This window comes from Callorhinchus milii, unplaced genomic scaffold (assembly GCF_018977255.1).
Source record: "Callorhinchus milii isolate IMCB2004 unplaced genomic scaffold, IMCB_Cmil_1.0 Scaffold8, whole genome shotgun sequence".
NCBI classification, from domain to species: Eukaryota; Metazoa; Chordata; class Chondrichthyes; order Chimaeriformes; family Callorhinchidae; genus Callorhinchus; species Callorhinchus milii.
Genome location: NW_024704749.1, coordinates 21,230,014 through 21,256,180, shown reverse-complemented (window position 1 = coordinate 21,256,180; position 26,167 = coordinate 21,230,014). Strand labels below are relative to the sequence as shown.

The following is a 26,167-nucleotide window of genomic DNA, read 5'->3' as shown; positions in this document are numbered from 1 at the left end:
TAAACCAAGGTCCGTTCTGCCCGTTCACGTGGATGTTAATTCCCATGGCACTATTCAAAAAGAGAGAGGAGTTTCCCTCGGTGTGCGGCCCAACAAATCCCCCATGTAAAATTGGTCACTCACTCCATGGCTGTTGAGGGAAACTGGCTGCCGCATTTCACCCACAAAATACACAGTCAATCCACTTTATAGCTGCCCTGTGGTGCACTTCAAAAGTCTCGAGGACGTGAAAAGTCACCGTGTCAAATGCGTGCACTATTATTTATTATTACAGTAAAGCAGCCCGAGGCATTAGCTCCGTGAATTATAGCTGCTCTTCGCCTCAGCCCAAGGAAATGTACACAATGTACCAGAGGGTGGGGGGGGTACGGAGGACAGATGAGGGATGGAGGAGGAGTTAAGAGAGATGAAACACAGTCAATTCACTTTACAGTATACTCTGTGAAGCGCTTTGAGACTCTCGAAGACGTGATAAGGCGCTATATCAAATACAAGGATTGTTACTATCGTCACGAAGGAGTGGTCCGGGATGACTTTGTCGCGGGCAGTGATGCCCGAGTCGCTGAGATCACCACCAGATCAGGCGGGTGGGTGGCATGTGGGGGGGGGGGGAGGGGAGGGGGGAGGTTGTGAGAGGAGAGGAGGGAGGTCTGGAGGAGGCCTTAAAGGGCTTCACAGGATTCACTGTAAAGTGTAGTAACTGTGTGCCAGAGCCCGGGTTGGTGGGAGGACTATACAGGTGGGGGGGGGGGGGGGCGGCTGCCAAATGGGCCGCCGGGATCGACCTGCCGAGGCCAAGCCTCAGCCGACGAGTGAGAGCGGCCTCCCCTGTTCTCTGCGGAGGCCCAGCCCGTGGCTTGAAGCCCGGGGTGAGGTGAGGGGAAGGCGGCCGCGGCCCACAGTGAAGCCCCGGCACCTGTCTCGGCCGTTTCTCGTCTCCCGCTTTTTACCTCACACACATCGCCGCCGCCGCCATTGCCGTCCCGCCTCACGTGACCGTTAGCGCCGGCTTCAAACCGCCCGCGCGTGCGTGCGTGCGTACGCGCTCGCTCGCTCGCTGACTCGCGCGCGCCCCCCTCCTCACGTGTCTCTGACGTCGGCCTCAACCCTCCCTCGCTTCAGGCCCCCCCCCTCCTCACGTGTCTCTGACGTCGGCCTCAACCCTCCCTCGCTTCAGGCCCCCCCCTCCTCACGTGATCCGTAGCTTTCCCAGACTCGCGCTTCGTGTCACGTGATCGCACCTTCCAACATGGCCGCCCCCGCGCAAGGCGACAGGTGCTGTGGCTCCTCTCTCTCTCTCTCTCTCTCTCTCCCCTCCGAGTGACCTTTGTCCCTCCTCCAGCGCTTTGACTTCCTTCAATTTTTTTCTTAATTCTCTTTGAAGGACGAGAGTTTCTGGTCCCGGGTGGGGTTGTTTTGAGCGCGAGGTGTGGGGGGTGAAACCCCATCATTTGCTTTGTTTCTTTTTTTTAAAAAAAAACCCCAAAGAGACAAGTTCACCCGATGGTTCACCTGCGCCCAACCCCCACCCCCCAACCCCACCCCCACCACCACTCGACGCTTCTTCTCAGGGATCCCGGCCTCGGCCGCCGCGGCTCCAGTCGTTTTACTGTCTCCCAACGTCTTGACGACACGTGAACTTGACGGGGAATCGGGTTTACAAGCGACGCCGTATACAACAACAACAACAACAACAAGATTCCATTTACAGAGCGCCTTTCACGTCGGGAGGACGTCCCGGGGCGCCGGACGGTATAAAACTTAAAAGTTCACAGGTCATTGTGAAAAAAAAATGTGTTTCGCCCACAAAATGCAGAGTCGCTCCACTTCATTCACAGCGTGTTCGGTGAAGCTCTTTGAGACGTCTCAACGAGGTGATGAGGCGCTGCATCAAATGCAAGGACTATTATATAAAAAAAGGGGGTCATCGACAACGGTAAAATTGCAGTTATCCGACTTTCGTGATTAACTTTTAAGTTTTTGTTTTAAAATTGTGTTTCAGATTGGACTCTGGCCTCGGGCTGTTCGGCTACGAGCAGCGGTGGAAGTTCTGATTTATTTTTTAAAAAAGCCGACGGGGAAATTCAACAGAACGTTTATCGACAGATAAACATCTCGAAGCAAGTCAATCTCAAAACTTTTCCTGGATTCCTAACAAAAATTTCTTTAGGGCTGTGGAGTTGAGAAGAAAACAACCGCAGCAATGCTGAAGAACCCGGTCTTCGTGGAATCCCTTATTGTGTTCGGTGTGGTGCTGTGCGTCCACGCTGTGGTGTGGAACAAGTTGACATGGTGTGTGCTTGCCGTGGCCGTTCAGGCCTACTATGTGCAGCACAAGTGGGACCGGCTGCTCAAGTCCGGCAATGCCGTTTTTCACTTCAGGCCGGCGTTGAGCAGTGGTGTGCTCCCAGCGAGCGTGGTGGTGCCTCTGCTCAGCATCGTGCTGAAGGAGCGCTGGCAAGTGGTTGGCAACGTGCAGTTCGAACGCTTCTGCTTGGTGTGCTCGGCCGCGGGGATGGCCATCGCTCTCTTCGTCTCCCTGCTGGCCCTTGGGCTCACCAAGCCCCTCCCCACAAACACCTGTACCGTGTACGGTTTTGCGGCCAGCGCCATCATCTACACCGTGAAGCATTCGCTCTCCGTCTCGGAGGTGATCGAGGTGCTGGAGGTGCTGCTGATCTTCGTCTATCTCTCGTTGATTGTCCTATACATCATGCCTCGGAGCTTCACCCCGGGTGAGGTCACCATCGTTCTGACAGGTCTGAGCGTCATCACCAACCAGCTCATCAAGCGTTCACTGAGCTTCGCGGACGGCAAGAGCGACCCGCTGGCCTCCTTCCTCCTGGTAACTGTGGTGGGGGTCGTGCTCTTGGGAATCGCTTTCACCATTTTCTACAGCTTCACCGACTCACAAAACTGGGTCTCGTCCTTGTCGTTCCACACTCTATCCGTCATCTTCGGCCTGGGCATCCTGGTGCCTTGGCTGTACCGGCTGACCAGGACGGACCCACTCAGTTGGCTGCTCGAGTTCCTCACTGGCACGAGAACCAGACTGGGCTTACTGACGTATTGGAGCGTCCTGGCTCTGGCCTCGTCCTTCATCGTGTGTTGGCAGAACGTGAAGCCAGCATCGGAGCAGGCGTCCACCGTGGTGAGGAAGAGCTTTCACCTCGTGATCGTGGCCACATTTGTCCCCGGCCTGATCTACGACCGCCAACTGCTGTACGTGGCCGCGGTACTCTGCCTCGCTGCATTGATTGTCTTAGAGTACGTCCGGTACTTCAGGATCAAACCCTTGGGAAACGTTTTAAGCCAAATCCTGGCTGTGTTTCTTGACAGCCGTGACTGCGGCCCCTTGATCCTGACCCACATTTACCTGCTCCTGGGGCTCTCCCTGCCCATCTGGCTCTTTCCGGGGGTGTTTCTCCCCAAAAGCTCTGTCCCCGGGGGCGTGGCTCTGGCTCCCTATGCGGGGGTGTTGGCTGTGGGGGTGGGCGATGCTATGGCTTCAGCCTTTGGGAGCACCATGGGAGAGTTTCACTGGCCTGGCACACGAAAGACCTTTGAAGGCACGGCCACCTCGGTGTTCGCCCAGGTGATCGCCGTGGCTCTCATCCTTATCTTCGACCGAACAGTGAACCTGAACAGCAGCTACGCCTGGATCATGGGCTCCATCCTCTCCGTCTCACTCCTGGAATCTTTCACTGATCAAATCGACAACCTCCTGTTGCCTTTGTACCTCTTCATCCTGCTGATGGTCTGAGTGAGTGAGTAGTGAGTGCGTGCGTGCGTGCGTGTGTGAATGCGTGGGTGGGTGAGTGCCTGCGTGAGTGAGAGCGTGGGTGAGTAAGTGAGTGAGTAAACGAGAGCCCGGCAAAAGGTCAGAGATTTGACTGACCATTTTTGTTGCCGCAGAGATTCTCATTCCGATCCCACTTGTTGGAACACGAGTTGTAGAATGAACACAAGGGCAACAGATAGTTTATAATGTTTTATACTTTACGGATTTATAAAGCAGCCCACGCCAGCGACTGACAATTTAGCCATTCTCCAATTTCATAGTCTTCATTTCGCTGAATTTGGAAGAAATGCAACAGAGGCTTACAACAACAACAAATCACATTTAAATAGCACCTTTCGTGTCACAAGGACGTCCCAAAACACTGTTTGTTGTTGTTGTTATTCTCCATGTTCATAGTCTTTATTTCACTGAATTCGAAAGAGATGTAATAGGAGAAAAGAAAAGAGGAATGTAGGGAAGGGGGTTAGGAAAGGTGAGGAAGGTAGACTCGTGTGGAGTATAAACACCGGCATGGACTAGTTAGGCTGACTGGCCTGTTTCCGTGCTGTAACAGTCCACGTAATTCTGTGAAGATACATTAATTTGATGATTGTTAGCAATTTGTGAAAAGCATTACTGCAAGGCTGCTGGCCAGACACTGGGGTTATGAGACTGGAGATGTTTCACGGCAACAACAACAAGATTCCATTTATTGAGCGCCTTTCACGTCGGGAGGACGTGCCAAGGCGCTGTACAGTTGGGTCAGGACCCGAGCAGGGGGGAAATGGTGAGGGGAGGGAAGGGAGGGAGCGAGGAGGGGGTAGAGAGTCGAGAGGGGAGCTGAAGGCACGGTCAAAGAGAAAGGTCTTGAGACCGGCCTTGAAGGAGGAAAGGGAGGAGGCAAGGCAAAGGCACTGCGGATGGAGTTCCAGAGCCTCGGGGCTGAGAGGCTGAAGGCCCGGCCACCGATGGTAGGGCGGTTGGGGCGGGGGATGTGGAGCAGACCGGAGCCAGAGGAGCGGAGGGTACGGGCAGGTAGGTAGGGGGATAGTAGGTCAGAGAGGTAGGAGGGAGCGAGGCCGTGAATGGCCTTGTAGGTGAGGGTGAGGATCTTGAATTCGATCCTCTGGGGGATGGGGAGCCAGTGGAGGCGAGCGAGGGGGCAGCTACACACAGACACTAAAACTGTTCCAGAACGTAATCACTGGCCACATGCACTGGCACTTGCCTTATCCCACTGCCAACCAGCAGCCTCGCAGTTTGGATTGTGATTAAACTTTTAAGGCTCCTTTTTTTCTAGTCTGTTTACTGAGATCAGATGCACTTCTCACTTTGAACGTTGTGCAGTGAAACAAGTCTGACTGCTCAGTTTGCTCTCTGGAATTTTGTCTTCTGTTTTCCCAAAGAAAATCTCTATCAACACAGTTTGGAACACATACAATGCACTGAAGATGTAAATTATCACACTGTTTGCATTAAATGTGAATGTTTGAATCTTGGCTTTAAATGTCTGATTGCTCTCTTTTCACAGGTTCCCCTCTCCATCTCCCTCCCACCAGCTGCTTCACCTCACTGGAGAGGGAAGCACTGTTTCTCTTCCCAACACAACCACATCTTTCAACACTTTCTGAGCTCCTCTCCCCTCTGTTGGCTGGAATATATTAATAATAATCCTTGCATTTGATATAGTGCCTTATCACGTTATTGAGACGTCTCAAAGTGCTTCACGGAATATATTATAAAGTGGAGTAACTGTATTTTTTGGGTGAAACACGGCGGCCGATTGCGGACAGCAGTGCCCACAAACAGTCGTGGATTGAGTGACCACATTTTTCTTTGTAGACCTTGGTTTTGACTGGAATGTTCTTGTAGTTAAATAACCACAACCTGACTCACTGTTAAGATTCACAATTGGGCAGTCATAGAACGGTCTCACTGACCCAAGCAAGGGTAGGGCAGATGTGGGAACGAAGAGGGCTTGTAGTATCTTGATAGGATGGGAACAGAAATCAATAACGAGAGGTTTAAAAAGTACCTGGAGCAGAACTGAACTCAGCAAATTTGCTGATAATGATTTGCTACAGAATTCGAACCAACAACAAGTAAAAGTCACAAGACCGTTTCGATTTATAATACTGACAAGAATAAAATAACATGCGGGACATAGGTTGTGCCTTTGGAGGTCAAAGATTGAGTGAAGACATTTGGCTGACATATCACCAGGATGTTTTGAGTTTAGATCGTCCTGACCGCTCCATACTGTGTTGCAGTGTCAAGAGCAGAGTCCGAGTATCACAAACCCTTAGGCACCTCAGTGCCAACTTCCCCAGAGAAAGAGAGAGATACACACACACACACTCAGCAAGAGAGTGAGAGAAAGACACACACACTGCAAGAGACACACATACACAGAGCAACAGGGAGAGACACACACACACACACCAAGAGAGACACACATACACAGATTAAGAGACACACAAAGATACAATCACCCTTGCACCACCAGGCAACAAACATCTCAGTTGTTTCCGCTTGAAAGGCAATCACTGTGGCTCGTGATATTCCGGAGAGCTAGCACTGAGCTACTGGTATTGCAAGGTTCGCCAGAAATAAGACTACCCAATACAGGTGGTGTGGATCACAAGTCTGTTGATATCATACACAATTCAAAGCTCAATGCTTTAACACATACAATTATTACATCGTTAAGTCACATTAAAGCAGTAAGAATTAACAAAACCGATATACAATTTCATTGGGGACGTCACTGACCACCAGCTGCCTCACAACTGTTGCTCCTACGATGATTCCAACCACTTTAGAGTTACCTGTCCGTTTACACCCTAATTTAGCCCACGTGACCCTTATAACCCAAAGATGGAGTCCAAAGGATGTTTTGTTTACTCATCTCCACAATGTATCCATCCAATCACCTTTCCTTATCCAAGGTAACTCCATAGGTTATCGGGGTTTAATCTCAGGCTGTTTGTCTGATACAAACTGTGAAAAGCTCAATTTGCCAGTTAATTATCCTTCCTTGACACCTTCACATCGAAAAATCCGGTCAAGGCAGTCGCTAAGGCATCAAGAGTTCAATTAATCAGGACATTGACCAATCCAAGTCCTATCACACATTACTGTCAGGGCCCAATCTAGCAACTAAGGAAAGGAATAACATCCATCCATCAAATTTTGATCAAACGTGTCACAGAACCCAAACACACAGACTTCGAAAGGAACTCTCCCTCACATTTGTTAAGATCAACCAAAATATCTTATCAATTCTTTTATATAAATTGAGTTATTAAACAGTGATTTTAGCAAGGATCTTATGCTATACAAATGTTATCTTGTGGTTGTATTAATTCTGGTGCTCGCTCTGCTGCTCTCGTCGTAAGGAAGGTTTTAAGTGAAGAGCAGTGGGAACGGCTGGTCTGGACTCGGCTGCAACCTGGAAACCAGAACAAAACAAGGATTGATCTGCTTCATCAATAATAATAATCCTTGTATTTGATATAGTGCCTTAACACATCTACAGGCGTCTCAAAGCGCTTCACACAATATAGTGCATTTTTTGTGGGCAAAACGCGGCAGTCAATTGCGCACAGCAGTGTCCAACAAACAATCGTGGATTGAGTGACCATTTTTAAAAAAAATTTTTTTGAAGGGTTTATTATTCCTGGAAAAAGCGATTTGCCAATCAACTAACAACCAGGTTCCTAGTTACTGCCAGGTAAACAGAGGCATGAGGAGTAAGGAAACTTGCCCAATGTTTCGCCCCAGCTGGGGATGAGCAGATACAGATTCCCACACCTTACATTAAACCAAATGACTTCACTGACAGAACCAGAATTATTGCTGCTGACTTTACAATACAATTTATATTTATACATTTATATATAGAAAACGAGGTGGGGAGGGGGAGCCCTGTTAATAAAAGATGATATAAAAACAATAGAGAGGAAGGATCTTAAGTCAGAAAATCAGGATGTAGAGTCAGTCTGGGTGGAGCTAAGAAACAACAAGGAGCAGAAAACACTAGTGGGAGTAGTTTATGGACCCCCAAACAGCAGTCACAGTGTTGGGCAGAGTATTAATCAGGAAATTAGAGGAGCATGTAACAAGAGTAATACAATAAGCGATTTTAATCTTCATATAGACTTGGAAAACCAAATTGGCAAAAGTAAATTATAGGATGAGTTTATGGAACGCATTAGAGATAGTTTTCTAGAACAGTATGCTGAGGAACCAACCAGGGAACAGGCGATTCTAGATCTTGTTGTGTAATCTTGAAGTTAAGGCTCCTCTAGGGCAGAGTGACCATAATATGATGGAATTTAATATTAAGTTTGAGAGTGATGTAGCTAAGTCCAAAACAAGGGTTAAACTTAAATAAAGCCAACTTTGCAGGTATGAGGGACGATTTGGCTAAAATAGACTGGGAAAGATATGAGAGTTGACAAGAAATGGCAAATGTTCAAAGATATATTAGATAATTCCCAGCGAATGCATATTCCCTTGAGAAATAAAAATTCCACAAGAAAAGTGGTTCAACCATGGCAAAATAGAGAAGTTAAGGAAAGTATAAAATTAAAAGAAGAGGCCTATAATATTGCCAAAAAGGGCTGTAGACCTGAGGATTGGGAGGGCTTTAGAGATCAGCAAAGGATAACCAAGAAACTGATTAAGCGGGAGAAAATGGAATATGAGAGTAAACTAGCTAGAGATATAAAGACAGATTGTAAGAGCTTTTACAAATATATACAGAGGAAGAGATTAACAAAAGTAAATGTGGGTCCCTTACAGGCAGAGACAGAAGAAATTATAATGGGGAATAAAGAAATGGCAGAGTCAGTAAACAAATACTTTGCTTCTGTCTTCAAGTTAGAAGATACTAAAAACTTAAAAATAGTGGGGAACCTAGAGACTAATGTTAGTGAGGAACTTAAAGAAATTAATATCAGTAAAGTAATAGTACTAGTGAAATTGATGGGACTGAAAACTGATAAATCCCCTGGACCTGATGGCCTGCATCCTGGGGTTTTAAAGAAGGTGACTGCAGAGATAGTGGATGCAATGTTTGTGATCTTCCAAAATTCCCTGGATTCTGGAACAGTTCCCTTTGATGGGAAGGTCGCAAATGTAATGCCGCTATTTAAGAAGGGTGGGAGAGAAAAAATGGGGAACTATAGACCAATTCGCCTGACATCGGCGGTTAGAGCACTCGCCTTGCAAGTGAGAGACCTGGGTTCGATTCCCGGCAGGGGAAACCTTGGGCAAGTTTCCTTACTCCACACGCCTGATAGTAATTCCTGAACAAAAAAAATAATAATTTGCTCACTCCAATCTGGAACGCTGCTGTGCGCGATTGGCTGCCGCGTTTCGCCCACAAAATATACATTCAATTCACTTTACAGTATATCCTGTGAAACGCTTTGAGACGTCTCGAAGACGTGAAAAGCGCTATATCAAATGCAAGGTTTATTATTATTATTATTATCCAATTGTTCCAGCAGGTGATAGCAGAGAGCAGTCTTACCAGTTCTCAGGGTTCCAGAGGGTTCCCTGCGACTCCATGATGTGGAAGGTGTAGACATGCCGGGAACGAGCCGAGATGTTTAACGCACTTTTGTGGACAACTTCTCCGTGAATGAGGATGAGCCCACCTGAGGCAGGGAGAGACGCCAGTAATCATCCACCTGTTCATTGCTTCACAGATTTTTTTTATTCTCAGCTGGGTTAGGTGTCTGACACATGCATCCGAGAATCCAAACCCAATTCAGAGTTCCCTGCGTCCCACCTCACATGGAAATCCCAGAGATAGATTGTTAACAGGGTTAACACAAGCTGAGTGGACTGACGTCCTGCCCATAGTGACTGGTCTGCCTTTCCAGATTCTGCCGATGAGCCAGGCTGGCTTTGCTGTTATGGAAGGAGTTCAGCCCCACAGTTCAGCTCCAAGGAGACCCCGCTTATCTTCCCCACACTCCCATACCCCCCTTCCCCCCTCTCCCAAGGAGGATAGTCCCTGGCTAGTTGCTTCACAGGCAGTCAGTCCAAACTAGTACTTCACACCTCCGTACCAATCCAACCTGATTACCCCCCACCCGTTGCCTCCGCTCAGCTGGCACCGGCCTCCTATTTGTCCCTTGTGCCCTCAGTTCCATCATCAGTGGCCATGCCTTCAGCCACTTTGCCCCAAAACTCAGAAAACTCCCTCCCTTCCCACCAGCAAATCCCACCTAAAAATCCCTTCCTTTTTGATCGTGCTTACGGTCACCTCCCCCCTACCTCCCTCCCCCCTTGACTCGGGGTCAGACTCCACCAATGTGAAGCGCTCTGGGACACTACCCCGCGTGAAGGGTGCTATATAAATGCAACTTGTTGGCAGTACTGCACCCACCACCCAACCACTGCCTCCACACGGTTGCTGTACCTTTCTTAACTGGGACGGTTACGAATTTGGCCTCCGGGTGATCGGGCTCTTTTCCGATGAACTTGATGCAAGACTGCTCACCAGGGCTGCTCCGTAACATCCTCCGGGAAATGCCACCTGACAGTCACGGGCGAGAGAAGATGCTGAGAGAGCAACTGGCCACAGGACCAACTCACTTTCAGGAGCTTGTCCTCTTTGATGGTGCTTTTGCGCTTCACAGGATGTATTGCAAAGTGGATTGACTGTATTTTCTGCAGCCAATTGCATACAGCAGCGTCCCGCAAAGAGTTGTGGAGTGAATGACCAAATTATTATTTTTTTTTAAGTGGGGGTGATTTATTACTCCCGGAAAGCGATCCGCCAAATTCACTAACAACTGGGTTCCGCCCACAAATATATACAGCAAATTCACTTTACAGTATATTCTGTGAAGCGCTTTGAGACATCTAGAAGATGTGAAAAGCGCTATATCGAATGCAAGGATTATTATTATTTATTATTCCTACTTACTGCTGGGTAAACAGAGGCGTGTGGGCTAAGGAAACTTGCTTTCGTTGCCTGTGAATCGAATCCGTGTCCGTTCGCTCGCAAGGTGAGCGCGCTAACCACTAAACTACGGGACTCCATAAAAGTTAACGGTGAATAGCGCTGGCTCTGAGTCCTTACTTGTGTGGGAGCCGGGGATGAAATTGAGGCAGCCGTTCTCCTCCTCCGCGTCCTCCAGCGCAATCCAGAACCCAATCACCCGCCCAAGAGGCTGTGTGTTGAGGAAGGTGGCATCTTGATGAGGGGTCACTGTGGGGGCCGGGGAAGGTGGTGCGGGGTTCGGGGGGTGGTGGCGGGGGGGTGGAGGGAGAGAGTCAATACAACAGCTTGCACATGAATGCAGTGAAGAGCCAGATGTCCGCAATAATTAGGACCAGTCCCTTTGTGGATACGAAAGCAGTGTGGACATCAGGTCATCCTCCGAGAATTCCGGAGTACCAGTCAGGAAATATACAGCGACTCTCGTACAAATAGTAACAGCCCATTGTCTCTCCCAAACAGTTACTCTCTCCCCTCACCTCCCTCCAATTCCCCCTTCCCTTGGCCACCCCACCCCCAACCACGTCCGAGTTCCTCCCCCCTCCCAAGAGACAGAATAACTCTCCTACCTTCACCACCAATTCCAGGTTGCTGAAAGACACAATTAGTCACGTGGTCAGCTTCGTCCTCCTCCTCCCTGACCTCCTTCCAAGCCCCGACTCAAGACCTTCCTCTCTGATCATGCTTTCGGCCACCCTCCCACCCGCTCTCTCCCTACGCTCCACCCCTCTTGAATCCAACCCCCAGCTTGGGTGCGAACCCTTAACCGTCCAGTGTCTCTTGACACGTCCTTCCGATGTGAAAGGCGCTCGTAAAGTTAATTTGTTATTGTTGTTAAGCAAATAAACTATACACGTTTTAATAACCAGTGGGGGTGGGGGGAGGTGGAGGGGGGGTATTGGGGCAGGTAGGGGGGGGCGAGGGAGGGAGCACCTTGATTGGGGTCTTTGTCTTATTATGGGGAAACTTGGCACAAAGTGCAGCTCAGGGCAACGACAATAACTTGCATTTATATAGCGTTCCTCATGCAGGATAGCGTCCCAGAGCGCTTAGGCTCAGACCTACCTTGAAGATGTACATACTCTGCACGATTACCGGCTCCTGCAGACACAGCTTCCTGGCCATCTCCTGTTACACACACACACACACACACGCACACACAATAAGACACAGCTTTCAATTTGTGCCCTTCATCACCACAGCTGCGACTCTCACCCCTCATCCTCACCACCCCCCACTCTCAAGTCCTCGACCGCTTGTTGGACCCCATGTGATTATGGTCTTAGTTTATTGCCCCCTTCAATGAGGTCGGCCCGGAGCTAGTGCGAAAATTCACACAAGGTATTAACATGCACCCCATGCACACCTGCTCTCTGGGCACACGCGCACATAAACACACACACGCTGGGCACACGTGCACACACACACACTTAAACACACATGTAACAACAACAACAACTTGCAATTATATAACACCTCGGAGTGTTTAAGATATACACACTCTGGGTGCCCACACACACACTGACCAGACACACACACACGCTGAGCACATACACACACCACACACCTGCACCCTAGTTGAATGGGTCAGGTCCTTGAATGTGGGCTCTAATATGTGGAGAGCTGTGGAGACAGAAGCAGATTAGAGTCAGGACAAAGCCACAGTGCAGCCTGAGTTACAGAGCTGGGCAGAGACTGTGAGGCCGTGATCTCTCTGTATGAACCCGCCTTTTCCCCCTGCACGCATTCGCGCACACAGGACGTTTATGTAAATTGTCACCGATTTCATTTGCAGCAAACAAATTATTCATTATTGTCGGTAACTTGAGGAAACAAATGATCAAGTTTTGCATTCGCTGTAATGAGCAGTGGTCATTCTTACCGTGTCCTATTTTATTCAGGGACTGTTCCTTCGGTACCAGAAAATCACCTGAAATAAAATGAAGCAGAGAATTAGAGTGATCAGAGACCTGCTCCAGCAAAATATATCTGCTGGGGTGGAGGTGGGGTGAGGGGGATGCAGGGAGGGCCTCACCTGAAAATATAATAAAATATTAATAATCCTTGCATTTGATATAGTGCTTTGTCACGTTATGGAGACGTGTCAAAGTGCTTCGCAGTATATACTGTAAAGTGCATGAAATTGTGTCAGCCTGGCGCAGTGGTAGTGCTCCCTCCTCTGAGTCAAAAGGTTGTGGGTTCAAACCCCACGTCAGAACTTGAAATCACATAGTTTAAGATGACACTGCAATGCAGGACTGGAGGTCAGAGGTGCCGTCCCTCAGATGAGACATTACACCGAGGTCCTGTCTGCCTGTCCAGGTGGATGTTAAAGTTCTTGTGGTGCTATTCGAAAAGAGAAGGGAGTTTCTTTCTCCCGGTGTCCTGGCCAACAATCCCACAAATCAAATTGGTCAATCACTCAATGGCTGTGTGGGGGACATTGCTGTGCACAAAAACGGGCTGCAACATTCGCCCACAATACTCCTTGCCGTTTCCTCTCCTCTCACTGCCTCCATGATCCCCTCCAATCGGGTTTCTGTGCTGCCCACAGCACGGAAGCTGCTCTGGTCAGGGTCACAAACGACATCCTGACCATGTGTGACCAGGGCACCCTCTGCCTCCTCGTCCTCCTCGACCTCTCCGCCGCCTTTGACACCGTGGACCACTCAATCCTAAACCACTGCCTCTCCTCCCACCTCAACCTTCAAGGTTCTGTCCTTGACTGGTTCAGGTCCTACCTTTCACACCGCCTTCACTTCGTTGCGGCAAACGGTTTCTCCTCCAGCCCCCGCACCGTCTCGTGCGGTGTTCCTCAGGGCTCTGTCCTCAGTCCCCTCCTCTTCATCCTCTACATGCTCCTCCTTGGTGACATCATCTGCAGACATGGGGTAAATTTCCACATGTCTGCGGATAATACCCAACTCTACCTTTCTGCCTCCACCCTGAACTCCAGGACTACTGGGGTCCTGACCGACTGCCTGTCCGACATCAAGTCCTGGACGAGGGACAACTTTCTCCAACTCAACGTCAGTGAGATCGAGGCTCGTCCTGATTGGCTCGGGACAACGCCTCTGCAACTCAGGCGCTGGCAGCGTCAGCCTCCATGGCTGTACACGCAACCTAACTTAGCCAGTCAGAAACCCGGGTGTCTTGCTTGACCCTGACCTGTCCTTTCTCCCGCACATCCGCGCCATGACTGGCACTGCCTACCACCACCTCCGCAACATTGCCAGACTCTGCCACTGCCTCACCCCTCAGGCTGCCCAAACCCTCACTCACGCATTTGTCAACTCAAGGCTCGATTACGCGAACTCCCTCCTCATTGGCCTTCCCAACCCTTCCCTTCACAAGCTGCAGATCATCCAAAACTCTGCAACTCGTATACTCTCACGCACCAGGCTCCAGTGACCCCATCACTCCCACCCTCCACCCTCGCCCGACTCCACTGGCTCCCAATCCCAAAGAGGATCGAGTTCAAGATCCTCGTCCTCACCTTTAAGGCCATCCATCCTACCTCTCTGACCTGCTGACTCCCTACCAACCTGTCCGCTCCCTCCGTATCAACGGTGGCCGGGCGTTCAGCCTCTCTGCCCCCACACTCTGGAACTCCATCCCATGGTCCCTTCGCCTCGCTTCCTCCCTTGCATCCTTCAAGGCCGGTCTCAAGACCCTTTTCTTCGACCGTGTCTTTGGTCGCCCTCCCACCTCTCTACCTTCCCTTACCGCTACACCCACCTCTCCCGCATGCTTGGGCCCCAACATCTTACTGTTCAGCACTTTGGGACATCCTCCCGACGTGAAAGGCGCTCTATAAATGTCATTTTGTTGTTGTTGCAACTACACTTTACAGTATATCCTAAGTGATAAAGCATTATATCAAATGCAAGGATTATTATTATTATTAGGCTGACTGTGTATTTTGTGGGTGACTCAGTCACTCACGCAGTGAGACAAACACCCACACAGACTCACTCACAAACAGGAAGATATCATTTTGCTACATCGGTTACCGGTTTGTCAATAAAATGACATGCCTCAGCCCGGAGCATGGGACCGGGTTACCTTTGCTGTCGAACACGCCTTTCTCAAAGAAGAAGCGAATTTTGTCTCCACTGGTCAAGAAGTAATCTGTGCTTCCCTACAGAAAAGCAACACGGCAACATAACAGCAAGGAACGTTCCTGACATGTAAAAACAACAACTTTCATTTATACAGCACCCCTCACGTTGGCTAACATCCCGGAGCACTTGAGATTTAAACACACACAACAACAACAAGATTCCATTTATAGAGCGCCTTTCACGTCGGGAGGACGTCCCAAAGCGCTGGACACACAGGGCACACACATACACACCTGTGCCCTAGTTGAATGAGTCAGGTTCTTGGGTCACATATGGAACACAGGAAATTTTTACATCGACATTCAGTCACCTGCATCTTTTAATAATAAAAATAAACCTTGCATTTGATACGGCGCTTTTCACGTCTTCGAGACGTCTCAAAGCGCTTCGCAGAATAGACTGTAAAGTGTAGTGACTGTATATTTTGTGGGCGAAACGCAGTAGCCAATTCCGCACAGCAGCGTCCCACAAACAGTCGTGAAGTCGTGATTGAAGTGACCAATTTATTATTGCTTTTTTTTCTTGAGGGATTATTATCAGGCGTGATATTTGGGTCAGTCCAGGAAGCAGTGGGAATAAAACTCAATTACTTTCATCTTAATTTTTTTTAATTCCACTTTCACCGGATTAAATTCATACAAAAATGTGCGCTCACACACACACACACATTTATACATCCAGACTCATACACTCACTCATGATTCACACTCACTCAGGCAGATAAACAGACTCTCACACACACTGACCTTCACCCAGACTCACCCACCCACTCAGTGACTCATTCACAGGCTCACTCATTCACTCACACACACAGACACACAAACACACAGACACACTCACAGTGAGACACACACACACACACTCAGACACTCACTCACACACAGTAAGACAGACACACACACACTCAGACACTCACTCTCACGCAGTGAGACACACACACTCAGACACTCACTCACACACAGTAAGACAGACACACACACACTCAGACACTCACCCCCACACAGTGAGACAGACACACGCACACTCAGACAGACCTGTGCTTTGAGCTGCTCCTCTGCGTCGGTTGAGAACTCGGTGCGGGAATGCTGTGGGACATCCATGGCTTGGATAATGTCTGCGATCCGATGTCTCAGGGAGTCGCACTCCTGGGGCGTGAAAAATTCCTCAATGGCCACGAAGCCATCCTCCCTGAACTGGGGGGAGGAAGAGGTTTACACGCAGTCACATAAAGTAATCCCAGCCAAACCGTACAGTGGCACAGGGCAGCGTAACACAGGCAGTTTGTTCCACACGCCTGGTCTGTCTTCACTCGCTTTTCCACTTGGGGAAGTGTTTGATACGCTTTACCTCGCCTCGCTTCTTCCCTTTCCTCCTTCAAGGTCGGTCTCAAGACCTTTCTCTTTGACCGTGCCTTCCCGACGCGAAAGCCGCTCTATACATGGTCTTGTTGTTGTTGTTGTTAAATCCCCCTGTGAGGCAGTTTATTTCCAGGCTGAAGGAACACCCCACCACACCCCCCACCCTCCAACTCAACAGTTAAAACTTGTTTTTGTTTTAAAAGAAACTAAAAATATAGAAGCAAAACTCATTCACTCACTCATTCAATCCTGTCTGGAATTGCCAGTGTTTAATGAATGTTGTTATGCAACTTGCTATTCCCTTTTTTTAATTTGCTTGTTATGTAACACAGTATGTGCTGTATTACCATGTCCCTACCCTCCCTCTCTTCCCCAACTACCAGGTGGAAATTTATTTGTCTCTTAAGTGCAGGTGAGAGCAGAGGAATAGATATAATAATAATATATAATAGATACTCCTGTAGAGGGCCTAGACCAGAAAGATTCAGGGTTCAACTTGCCTCTGATCAGCCTCTCTATGGGGCAGAATTTGACCTCAATTTTGCCAAAGGAATTGTCACATTAAAGCCAAGATTCACTCACTTGCTTACCTTCTCTAACTGTTCATCTGTCATCATGGCCATTGCTTTCCTCAGGCTCCTCTCTCAGATCAGCTCAACTCAATGCTCAGCAAATCCCTCAGAATCAACACTCTCTAACCAGATTAACCAAGCTGTTGAAAGAGCCTTGAGCACACTGGGGTCACTCACCCAGCACTGACGCAACCGCATATTTAAAGGGGCAAAACATCTCAACCTAACCTAAAGCACGCTACTTTAGATTAGGTCAAGATGTACAATAATATATTAATAGATAATTATTTGGGGAGAACAAGTTTGCAGGGCTATGGGGAATGAGTTGGCAGCTCCTTTCAAAGAGTCGAATGGCTGTCACTTATCGCCCCAAAAATATACAGTCAATTCAATTTACAGTATATTCTGTGAAACGCTTTGAGACGTGTCAATGACAAGATAAAGCGTCATATCAAATGCAAGAACTATAATTATTATTAAAACAGGAAATATGAACTTAAACGCCCTTGCTTTATTCAATAAATGAATTGAATCGTACAGGAGTTGGACTTTGGGTCAACTTAACATTTTTTTCTTAAACGCGATACATGCAGTGAATGCTCTTTCAAGGAAAACAATCTTGTTCAAGTAGTCTTTCTAGCTTCCACCCATAGCCAGTTTCACTTCTGGAGTGAGCAACTCCAAGATGTTTGGATCCACGATCAGTCCACTCAAAGTGAGCAAACTGCACTGGGCAATCTCAACTGGGAGCTTCTCCATGTAGTTTCCTAGCAGTTCCAGCTGGCTTAGCTGGGAAAGGTTTGAGATGCTCTTACTGAGCGAGGTGATCAAATTATAGTTGAGCTTCAGAGTCTGGAGCTTGGTACATTTGTACAGTGCCTCTGGCAACTTTTCAATTTTGTTGGAACTCACATCGAGGAACTTGAGGTTGACGAGTTTGGCGATGCCATCGGGAATTAAGGTGATGGAGTTGTTCTTGACGTCCAAGTAATGCAGATCCTCAATTGTGAAGAGTACATTTGGCAGAACCTCAATCAGGTTGTGAGATAAGTAGAGGTACTTCAGTGATTTGATGAGAGTGATGTTGGAAGGGATGATTCGGATCATGTTGAACCAGAACTTGAGGCAGTTCAACTTCTCCATATATTGGAGGTTGGCGACGTCATCAATTTTGGAAAGATTGTTCCCTTTGAGGTCCAACAGTTGAAGTTTGGGCAGGGCAGCAATCAGACTCGGGATCTTGTCCAACTCACAGTTGTGCAGCTCCAACTGGGTCAAGTTGACCATCTTCTTCACGATGTGATAGTTTAGAAGCTTGGTCTTGTCGTTGTGGATGCAGAACCTCACCAGGTGGTAGGCTACATCTGTAATGCTGGGGGGGATTTTAGAGATATTGGACTTAAGGTAAAGCACTTTCAAAGAGCGAAGAGACTTCATGGATTCCAGTTCCACAAACTTATTTTCAATGGACATCTTTCCAGTCAAGTACAATTCCTGCAGTTTGGTCAATTTGTAGATCCACTCGGGAATTTCATCACGGTCCAGATATTTGACTCCTACTTTTTTCAGCTGGTTTCTCAGCCACATCAAAGCCAATGGTGAAACTATAACGACACAGTGTAAGATCCAGATTTCCTCCAGGTGGCTGAGTTGGTTTATTTTGGTACCGATGTTCATGTCGTTGCAGAGTTCCAGCCTCAGGACCTGTAGCTCCGTCACATCATACACCGACTCTGGAATCCCTGACACCATGAACAGATGCAGCTCTATTTGGTCCTTGTTGTTTTTGATCATGCGTTGCCGCGTCCTTTCCACAGTCCAATCGTGGTTTAAGGTTAACATTCTCAGCTTTTTCTCGCTGACCTCGGACAGGAAGACACCAAAGCGCAAGCAGTACAAGGTGTCGTATTGGTCAATCAAATGCAACAGGAAAGCAAAGTCGTTCTTTACAACAGGGATGTCAGTAAAGGGGCTCGAGTCCCCTCTCTTCTCAAACGTGTATTGCTTCAGTTTGTTTCTGAAAACCCAAAGGAGTGTGTGAATACAGAGGAGTCCGTAGGTAACTACCAGAAACAAGAAAAACAGAAGGATCTTCTTAATAAAGCGGGAAGTGCTGTAAGTGCAATTGAAGGTCCAATACCCAACCAGCAACTTTGCATTCGGTTCACAGAGATTATCAAATTTAACGGCATGGACAAAGGGTGGCATGTAGCTGATAATTGTTATGCACTGTAAAGCTTTCAGCAAGTTTTGACCCACGTAGCATTTATAGATCGTGTCTTTCTCTTCCACGTGGAGCCTGAATTGCCTCACTTTCTCAAATAGAGCTTTGGCCTGTTCTGCGTCCTTCTTGTCCAGGGTCGAAATGGGCGCTTGGAAACTTGTGGACTGCTGCAATTTAAGGGATGATGGTTGGGGCGAAATTGTATTATTCAAACTACTTTCAATGCTCCTCTGCGTATCGAGGGCATCCTCCAGTTCATTGGTGTCCTTGTAGACTGCCATGGCGAGGGCTTTGTTTGTCCACGGCGACTGGAAGCATTTTTGAAGGATGTCGATGAATTGTTCCACTTTGGAACTTGTCCTGGGATAGGTGAAACAGAAGTTGCTACAAATGATCAGGGAGGTTGTGTGGAACAGGATCACGTAGCCCGCAAACCTGGTGAACCAAGGGATTCCGTCAGATTGACACACCTGGTTGATATATTGATTCTGCCAGTAATGCAAACTGGTACTCCTCCCGTCGCTGGAATGAACAATATTTTTATCGTTCTCGTCAGGAGCAACATCCAAATCAGGTAAGTTTTGGATCGAGCTCCTCTCTCTCCGGAATCCAGAGGTATCTTGATCCAAATTGGGCAGGCAGGATGTGTCATCCAGGTAAAGCTGTGTGCTGGATCCAAATATGGAGACCATCAACATGATAATGGTCAGGTAATCCATGAAGATGTCCCACCAGGGCTTGAAGATGCGGAAGGCAGGCTGCCTGCTGTCCAATGATGACACGTCACTGACTGTAAACATATCTGGAGAAATGCAAACCGTTTTAATAATAATAATAATCCTTGCATTTGATATAGAGCCTTATCAGGTCATCGATACATTTCAAAGAACTTCGCAAAATATACTGTAAAGTGGATTGACTACCTATTTTGTGGCCATTTGTTAGATGTGAGTTTTCTACCCTAATTCAGGGGGCCATAATGCACGTTTCAATATGTTTGAAGGGCACGTGATCACCAGTTAAACTGAACAGGCAGATACCCCAGTTAGGTATCTTATCAGAGACCCTCCTGAAACCAGCACCACATTGGAGCGTCAGCCTACAACAAGACAACAACAAGATTCCATTTATAAAGCGCCTTTCACGTCAGGAGGACGTCCCAAGGCGCTGCACAGTTGGGTCATGACCCGAGCAGGGGGGAAATGGTCAGGGTGAGGGGAGGGAAGGGAGGGAGCGAGGAGGGGGGAAATGGTCAGGGTGAGGGGAGGGAAGGGAGGGAGCGAGGAGGGGGAAGAGAGTCGAGAGGGGAGCTGAAGGCTCGGTCAAAGAGAAAGGTTTTGAGACCGGCCTTGAAGGAGGAAAGGGAGGAAGCGGCGAAGGCACTGGGGGATGGAGTTCCAGAGCCTGGGGCTGAGAGGCTGAAGGCCCGACCACCGATGGTAGGGCGGTTGGGGCGGGGGATGTGGAGCAGACCGGAGCCAGAGGAACGGAGGGTACGGGCAGGTAGGTAGGGGGATAGTAGGTCGGAGAGGTAGGAGGGAGCAAGGCCGTGAATGGCCTTGTAGGTGAGGATGAGGATCTTGAAATCAATCCTCTGGGGGATGGGGAGCCAATGGAGGCGAGCGAGGGTGGGAGTGATGTGGTCCCGAAGCCTGGTGCGGGACAGTACACGAGCTGCAGAGTTCTGAATGACCTGCAGCTTGTGGAGGGAGGTGGCGGGAAGGCCGAGGAGAGAGTTCCCATAGTCCAGCCTTGAGGTGACAAAGGCGTGAACCAGGGTTTCAGCAGCGTGAGGGGTGAGGTAATGCCGTAGTCTGGCGATGTTCCGGAGGTGATGGAAGGCGGTGCCAGTTGTGGTGCGGATGTGAGGGAGAAAGGACAGCTCAGGGCCTAGACTGTGAGTTCAAAGTCTCTATATATAGGACAATAATACCAATAATAATAACTTGCATTTGATACAGCGACTTATCATATCTTCGAGACGTCTCAAAGCACTTCACAGAATATACTGTCACGTGAATTGACTGTATATTTTGTGGGCGAAACAAGAATTGTTTCCCCTGGAAAAGCGATCCACCAATCGACTAACCACCAGGTTCCTACTTACTGCTACTTACTGTTAGAATATACACTTTTTGTATATTCTAACATTACTGCTAAACCCACAACCTGTCTCAGAAGTGAGAGTGCTACCAACTAAGCCAGACTGACATCTGATCTCTGCTCAAAACCGCCTTCCCCTTTTGGATTCGAGTGTTGTTACTCTCATCCAGCTTAGCAAACAGTTTCCCCATCGACCTGGGAAAAAGATAGAAATCCCACTGAGAGGAAAATACCCCTCCAGATATCATCAAGGACAGGTTTCACACTGGGTTCAATACAACTTTTTAAAGAATAAGTTACCCAATAATTTTATTTTCACTTCAAAAGGGGAGATTAATTTCCGTCAGTCAATTTTCCTTCAAGATTGAAAATACAAGTTGAAAGTGAGAAGGTTATTTCCAGCCGATAAAAAAGGGAAATAAATAGTGAATCAGTGCAGATTTTGCTACTTACTTAGAATAGATTGAGCTGGGGCTCAATGGAGTTTCCAGTAAACACCAGCCTTTGAATAGTAGTTAGGAATGTACCAAGATGACTTAGGACAAAATTCGTCAAAAATTTGCTGGATTTGTTTGATGAGTTTCTTTCCAGCTGTGTTTCTTCAAATGTGAACAGTCAATGGTTTGTGGGCTGGAGCCGGTCTTGGCTTGAAATATATGCCCTGAAGACAATACATTTGGAACAACTGATTGTCTCTCACAGTCCAATGTGTCATCGCATTCCAGCTCCGTTGTTGAGCACTTGGTTCCAGACCTGCAACAATTTTTTTTCTTTGGTCACATGTGGAAACCCATCACCATGCTTACGACCCTCCAAACCAAGCTGAGAATTCCATGCAGCCCACCCATACATGGAAATCCCAGAAGAGACCAAATTATTATTTTTTTTTTTGAAGGCGTTATTACCCTGGAAAAGTGATCCGCCAATCGACTAACAACCGGGTTCCTACTCACTGCTAGGCACACAGAGACGTGTTGAGTAAGGAAACTTGCCCATCATTTCACCCTGCCAGGAATCGAACCCAGGTCTTCTTGCTTGTGAGGCGAGCTCCCTAACCACTGAGCTACAGGGACTCATTTTCCTGTGTCTGGAATGGAATGTGTATTCTCAACTAGAGGGACACACCCTGTTTACCTAACTTCAGAGAGCTAAAGCTTGTGGACTCCAATCGATGTATTGGGGTACAACTGCTGGGCTTTTAAGAGCACTATCTGGCAAGCTTCCCACTGCTTGTCCAGCTCGGACAGCTCTACCGCTTAGAACTTGCAGAGTTAAATTAAGTGAAGAGCAAAGAATCTCTGCCCTCAGTGCCTGCACTAGCATCCACCGATGAATCAGGCTTTGACGGTCTGTCATCAGTGCCCTGGAGTCCAGCCTGGCTCAGGAACCAGATACAGTCACTGAAGTTTACAGTATATTCTGTGAAGCGCTTTGAGACATCTATCTGAATGACGTGATAAGGCGCTATATCAAACGCAAGGATTTTTATTATTTATTATAGAGACTATCACAGAGGGTTGACTCGATTCCGATGTTCTTTTTGCCAGCACAGCTCCAAGGTGACCCCTTTTATGTCCCTCCCAAGTTGGATAGTGTAGTTAGAGATGGCAAATGTAAGGACAAAGTTTGGCTGAAACAAGTAAATATTTATTCTCTCCCTTTGTTAGGATTGTTGTTCCTGTCCAAACAGAAAGTTGCTTTAGAATCTGAACACACAATAAAAAGGGTTGCATTTTGTTTTTGTGCAATTTAATCCGTAATGTGCCGTTTTGGTTTGGTTCTGCTTTGATTTTCATGGGAACACACTTTGCAGGCAGTTTTCAAAGGAGAACTCGATGGTGAGTTGTCTCTGATCAACATCACTGCCAAGCCATCTTCCTTAGGGGAAGGGAGTGTGTGGGTGGGGGGGGGAGTGGTAGGAAGGGGTGATTTTGAGATCGGCTTGAGTTGAAACGCACTGTTATTGTTCTCGCCTCTTAGACCCGTGTAAAGGAAGGGGTGGTGGGGGGGGGGGGGGGGGGGGGGGGGGCGTGGTTGGAAGGAATTAATCTCTGGTTTGATTACAAAATGGGTTGGGGGTTTTTCACGCAACCACAGCATGGTCTAGTTGAGAATGCGAAATTGTGGGCTGGAGTAAGAGCTTGACTTCCACCTCAGTTCCTGAATTGATAGCCATCCTGATCTCCAGAGGCAGCGAATCAAACAGGTACTGGTCGACCAGGAGCCCGTTTTTCTTCAGCATCGAACACTCGCCGAGCTCCACTGGCAGCTCCTCCAAATTGTTTTCCAGTAGTTCCAGCCGGGAGAGGTGGGTGAGCTGCTGGATCTTTCCGCTGATCACGGTGATGGAATTCTTGCTGAGTTTCAGCGTCTTGAGCTTCCGGCATTGGTACAGCTCATCGGGCAGCACGGAGATCTTGTTGTAGCTCAAGTCCAGGAACTGCAGGTTCAGGAGTTTGCCAATGTCGGTGGGGATGATGATGATCTGATTGTTGTTGAGGTCCAAGTGACGCAGCTTGCGGATGGAAAACAGGTTGGTGGGCAAGATCAGGATGTAGTTGTTGGAGATATACAGGTACTCAAGGTTGCTCAAGAGGTTGATGGTCTTGGGGATCATGTTGATTTGGTTGAAGCAAAGTTTCAAGCAGGATAGCCTCCGCAGGTGCTGGAAGCTGGAGATCTCCTCGATGACGGTCAGCTCGTTGTACTGAAGGTTTAACTCTCGCAAGTTGTAGAGGTGAAGGATGCCGCGAGGGATTTTCTTCAGGGCGCAGTTCTGCAGGTCTAACTGCGCCAGGTTCACCATGTTGCCCAAATTCTGGAACATGGCCAAGCTGCTGTTGTTGTTCTGGATGGACAGCTTGAACAGGTGAGGGGCCACGTAAAGCACGTTGAAGGGGATCTTGGAGAGGTTGCTGTTGATGGAAAGGACTTTCAAGTAACGCAGTTCCTTCAAGAACTCCAGTTCCAGGGCTTTGCTCTCGGTGTTTATGATCCCGGTCAGGTGCAACTCTCGGAGTCTGGTCAGCGAGTGGATCCAGTCAGGGATTTCGTCTGGGTTAGAAAATGTCACTCCTAAAACTTTCAGTTGGTTACTCAAGTACAGCAGAGCTGGGGCTTTGATGGTGACCGTGCAGTTGATAATCCACAGCTCCTCCAGGTGGATGAGTTGCGTTACCTTAGGGTTGATGTTCACGTCGTTGCAAAGTTCCACCTTCAGGACCTGCAGCTCCGTGGCGTCATACACCGACTCAGGAAACCCCGACAGCATGAAGAGGTGCAGCTCAAACTGCTCCTTGCTCGTCTTAGTCAGGTGTTGCTGCACCTTCTGCATAGTCCAGTCGGTGTTCAAGCTCAACGCTTTCAGCTTCTTCTCGCTGGCCTCCGAGAGGAAGATGGAGAAATGCTGGCAGTACAAACGGTCGTACTGATCGATCAAATGCAAGAGGAAGGCAAAGTCATTTTTCACGTTGGGAACGTCGCTAAACTGGCTCTCCCCCCGCTTCTCGAAGTAGTACTGCTTGAGCTGTTTGCGGAAAATCCAGACGAGCGTGTAGATACAGATGGCGATGTAGACGGCCAATGTGCACAGGTACAGAAGGAGCAGCTTCTTCAGTATGAAAGCAATACTGAATGTGCAGATGAAGAACTCATAGCCGGTCAATTGGTAGGTTTTGAGCCTGCACAGAATGTCCAACTTCACCGCGTTGATGAACAAGGAGAAGTAAATCAAGACCACGCTGCAGACCACCGTTTTGAAAAGGATTTGCCCCACATAGAGTTTGTAGATCGAGTCTTCCTTTTCAACATGGAGCCTGAATTTCTTCACCTTCTCAAACAGAGCCTTGGCCTGTTCTCCATCCTTCTTGTCTAGCATCTGGTAATGCCTCTGTATCACTGGGTTGGTGCGTGTGGCACCTCTAATGAAGGATTCATTGAGCATCAGCAACTCGGAAGTCCGCTCGTCCACGTCTTTGAGCGTGGAAGTCGCGCTACTGGGCTCTTTCTGTTTAATCACTACGGTGGGATTCATCTTTTCGGTGTTCCCAGACGCCGTCAGAGAAAGCGCGTCGGTCGTCCACGGCGACTCCATGCACTTCTCGAGTATGAACGTCAAGTGTTCAATCTTGGAACTGGTTTTGGGGAACTTGAACCAAAAGTTACTGGCGACCATCAGCCCGATGGTATGGATCAAAATGAAGTAGCAGAAGTATTTGGAGAACCAAGGCACGGCGCTGAAGTAGCACAGGTTGTTGATGTAGAAAAACTGTTGGAAGTCGAGATTGGTTTGGTTCTCGGTGATGGCGTAAATAGCTTGACTGCGGGTCAGAGGGCTGGCTGATTTGAACCTGATGTGAAAATCGTTGACCAGATTGCCACCCAAGCCCTGCACGGTAGAGTTGACTCCGTCGTAAACTCTGGTGTCGTTGATGATTTGGGACATGGTTTCGTTGAGGATGGGCAAACAAACGCTCCTGTTCTTGTAGATCTGTAAGGTGCCCCCGAATATGCCGATCATCAGCATGACTACGGCCAAGTAATCCATGAAGGTGTCCCACCAGGGTTTGAAGATGCGGTAGGAAGACGGGGCGGAACTTACTGAAGTAATTTCACCAAGGGTAAACATCCTTAAATACAAAAGAGCAACATTACACACCGTAGAGTTAGTGTGGATCGGTCCCTACGTACAATACCATGCGTGCACTCCCTAATATCCTTGGGATGAGATGTTAAACCGAGGTCCCGTCTGCCTGGCTCTTTTTGAAAAGTTTTTCTTTCTCCAGGTGCCCGGTCCGACAATCCCCCAAATAAAATTGGTCACTCAATCCACGACTGTTTGTGGGACACTGCAGTGCGCAACTGGCTGCCGTGCTTTGCTCACAAAATATTCAGTCAACTCCGCTTTAGAGTTTATCCTTTGATATGCTTTGAGACATCTCAACGATGTGACGCCTAATAATAATCCCTCCAAAAACAAAACAAT

The 26,167-nt window shown here is 48.3% G+C and overlaps 5 protein-coding genes across 6 annotated transcripts in view; 1 reads left to right on the top strand and 4 right to left on the bottom strand.

Moving 5' to 3' along the window:
* Positions 1-1,018, bottom strand: part of nup188 (nucleoporin 188) — a 30,772-nt gene extending 29,754 nt beyond the window's left edge. Inside the window, 1 exon segment of the mRNA XM_042337602.1 lies at positions 951-1,018. Within this exon segment, the coding sequence (XP_042193536.1) occupies positions 951-976 (26 nt within the window). The 5' untranslated portion in view covers positions 977-1,018.
* Positions 1,019-1,238: 220 nt separating this feature from the next.
* Positions 1,239-4,511, top strand: dolk (dolichol kinase). Its single transcript, XM_042337543.1, has 2 exons — positions 1,239-1,275; positions 2,003-4,511. Exon 2 carries the CDS (start codon positions 2,204-2,206, stop codon positions 3,761-3,763), a length of 1,560 nt encoding a protein of 519 aa, XP_042193477.1. The 5' UTR covers positions 1,239-1,275; positions 2,003-2,203; the 3' UTR covers positions 3,764-4,511.
* Positions 4,512-5,884: 1,373 nt separating this feature from the next.
* On the bottom strand, positions 5,885-17,007 carry phyhd1 (phytanoyl-CoA dioxygenase domain containing 1). Of its 2 annotated transcripts, XM_007902764.2 has the most exons (11): positions 16,875-17,006; positions 15,961-16,119; positions 14,868-14,943; positions 12,685-12,732; positions 12,370-12,425; positions 11,868-11,930; positions 11,372-11,393; positions 10,884-11,012; positions 10,218-10,334; positions 9,321-9,447; positions 5,885-7,232 (listed from the first exon to the last, which is right to left on the bottom strand). In XM_007902764.2, exons 1-11 carry the CDS (start codon positions 16,905-16,907, stop codon positions 7,187-7,189), a joined length of 876 nt encoding a protein of 291 aa, XP_007900955.1. In that variant the 5' UTR covers positions 16,908-17,006; the 3' UTR covers positions 5,885-7,186. The 2 variants fall into 2 exon arrangements, with proteins under 2 accessions (XP_007900955.1, XP_007900956.1); XM_007902765.2 differs by lacking the exon at positions 15,961-16,119 and having other exon boundaries at positions 16,875-17,007.
* Positions 17,008-17,362: 355 nt separating this feature from the next.
* LOC103184634 (volume-regulated anion channel subunit LRRC8D-like) lies at positions 17,363-21,980 on the bottom strand. Its single transcript, XM_007902767.2, has 2 exons — positions 21,637-21,980; positions 17,363-19,882 (listed from the first exon to the last, which is right to left on the bottom strand). The coding sequence occupies exon 2, from the start codon at positions 19,878-19,880 to the stop codon at positions 17,493-17,495; it is 2,388 nt and encodes a 795-aa protein (XP_007900958.1). The 5' UTR covers positions 19,881-19,882; positions 21,637-21,980; the 3' UTR covers positions 17,363-17,492.
* Positions 21,981-23,215: 1,235 nt separating this feature from the next.
* LOC103184633 (volume-regulated anion channel subunit LRRC8D-like) lies at positions 23,216-25,983 on the bottom strand. The gene has a single exon (XM_007902766.2). It carries the CDS (start codon positions 25,808-25,810, stop codon positions 23,267-23,269), a length of 2,544 nt encoding a protein of 847 aa, XP_007900957.1. The 5' UTR covers positions 25,811-25,983; the 3' UTR covers positions 23,216-23,266.
* Positions 25,984-26,167: the final 184 nt, after the last annotated feature.

Coding starts and splice junctions, on each gene's coding strand:
- phyhd1 (XM_007902764.2), bottom strand. CDS start 16,907: ATGGCCATGATGACAGATGAACAGTTAGAGAAG. Junction 11,013..11,371: donor ACCTGGAATTGGTGGTGAAG/GTAGGAGAGTTA, acceptor CGGCCCCCACAG/TGACCCCTCATCAAGATGCC. Junction 10,335..10,883: donor CATCCCCGGCTCCCACACAA/GTAAGGACTCAG, acceptor CGTGACTGTCAG/GTGGCATTTCCCGGAGGATG.
- LOC103184634 (XM_007902767.2), bottom strand. CDS start 19,880: ATGTTTACAGTCAGTGACGTGTCATCATTGGACAGCAGGCAGCCTGCC.
- LOC103184633 (XM_007902766.2), bottom strand. CDS start 25,810: ATGTTTACCCTTGGTGAAATTACTTCAGTAAGTTCCGCCCCGTCTTCC.
- dolk (XM_042337543.1), top strand. CDS start 2,204: ATGCTGAAGAACCCGGTCTTCGTGGAATCCCTTATTGTGTTCGGTGTG.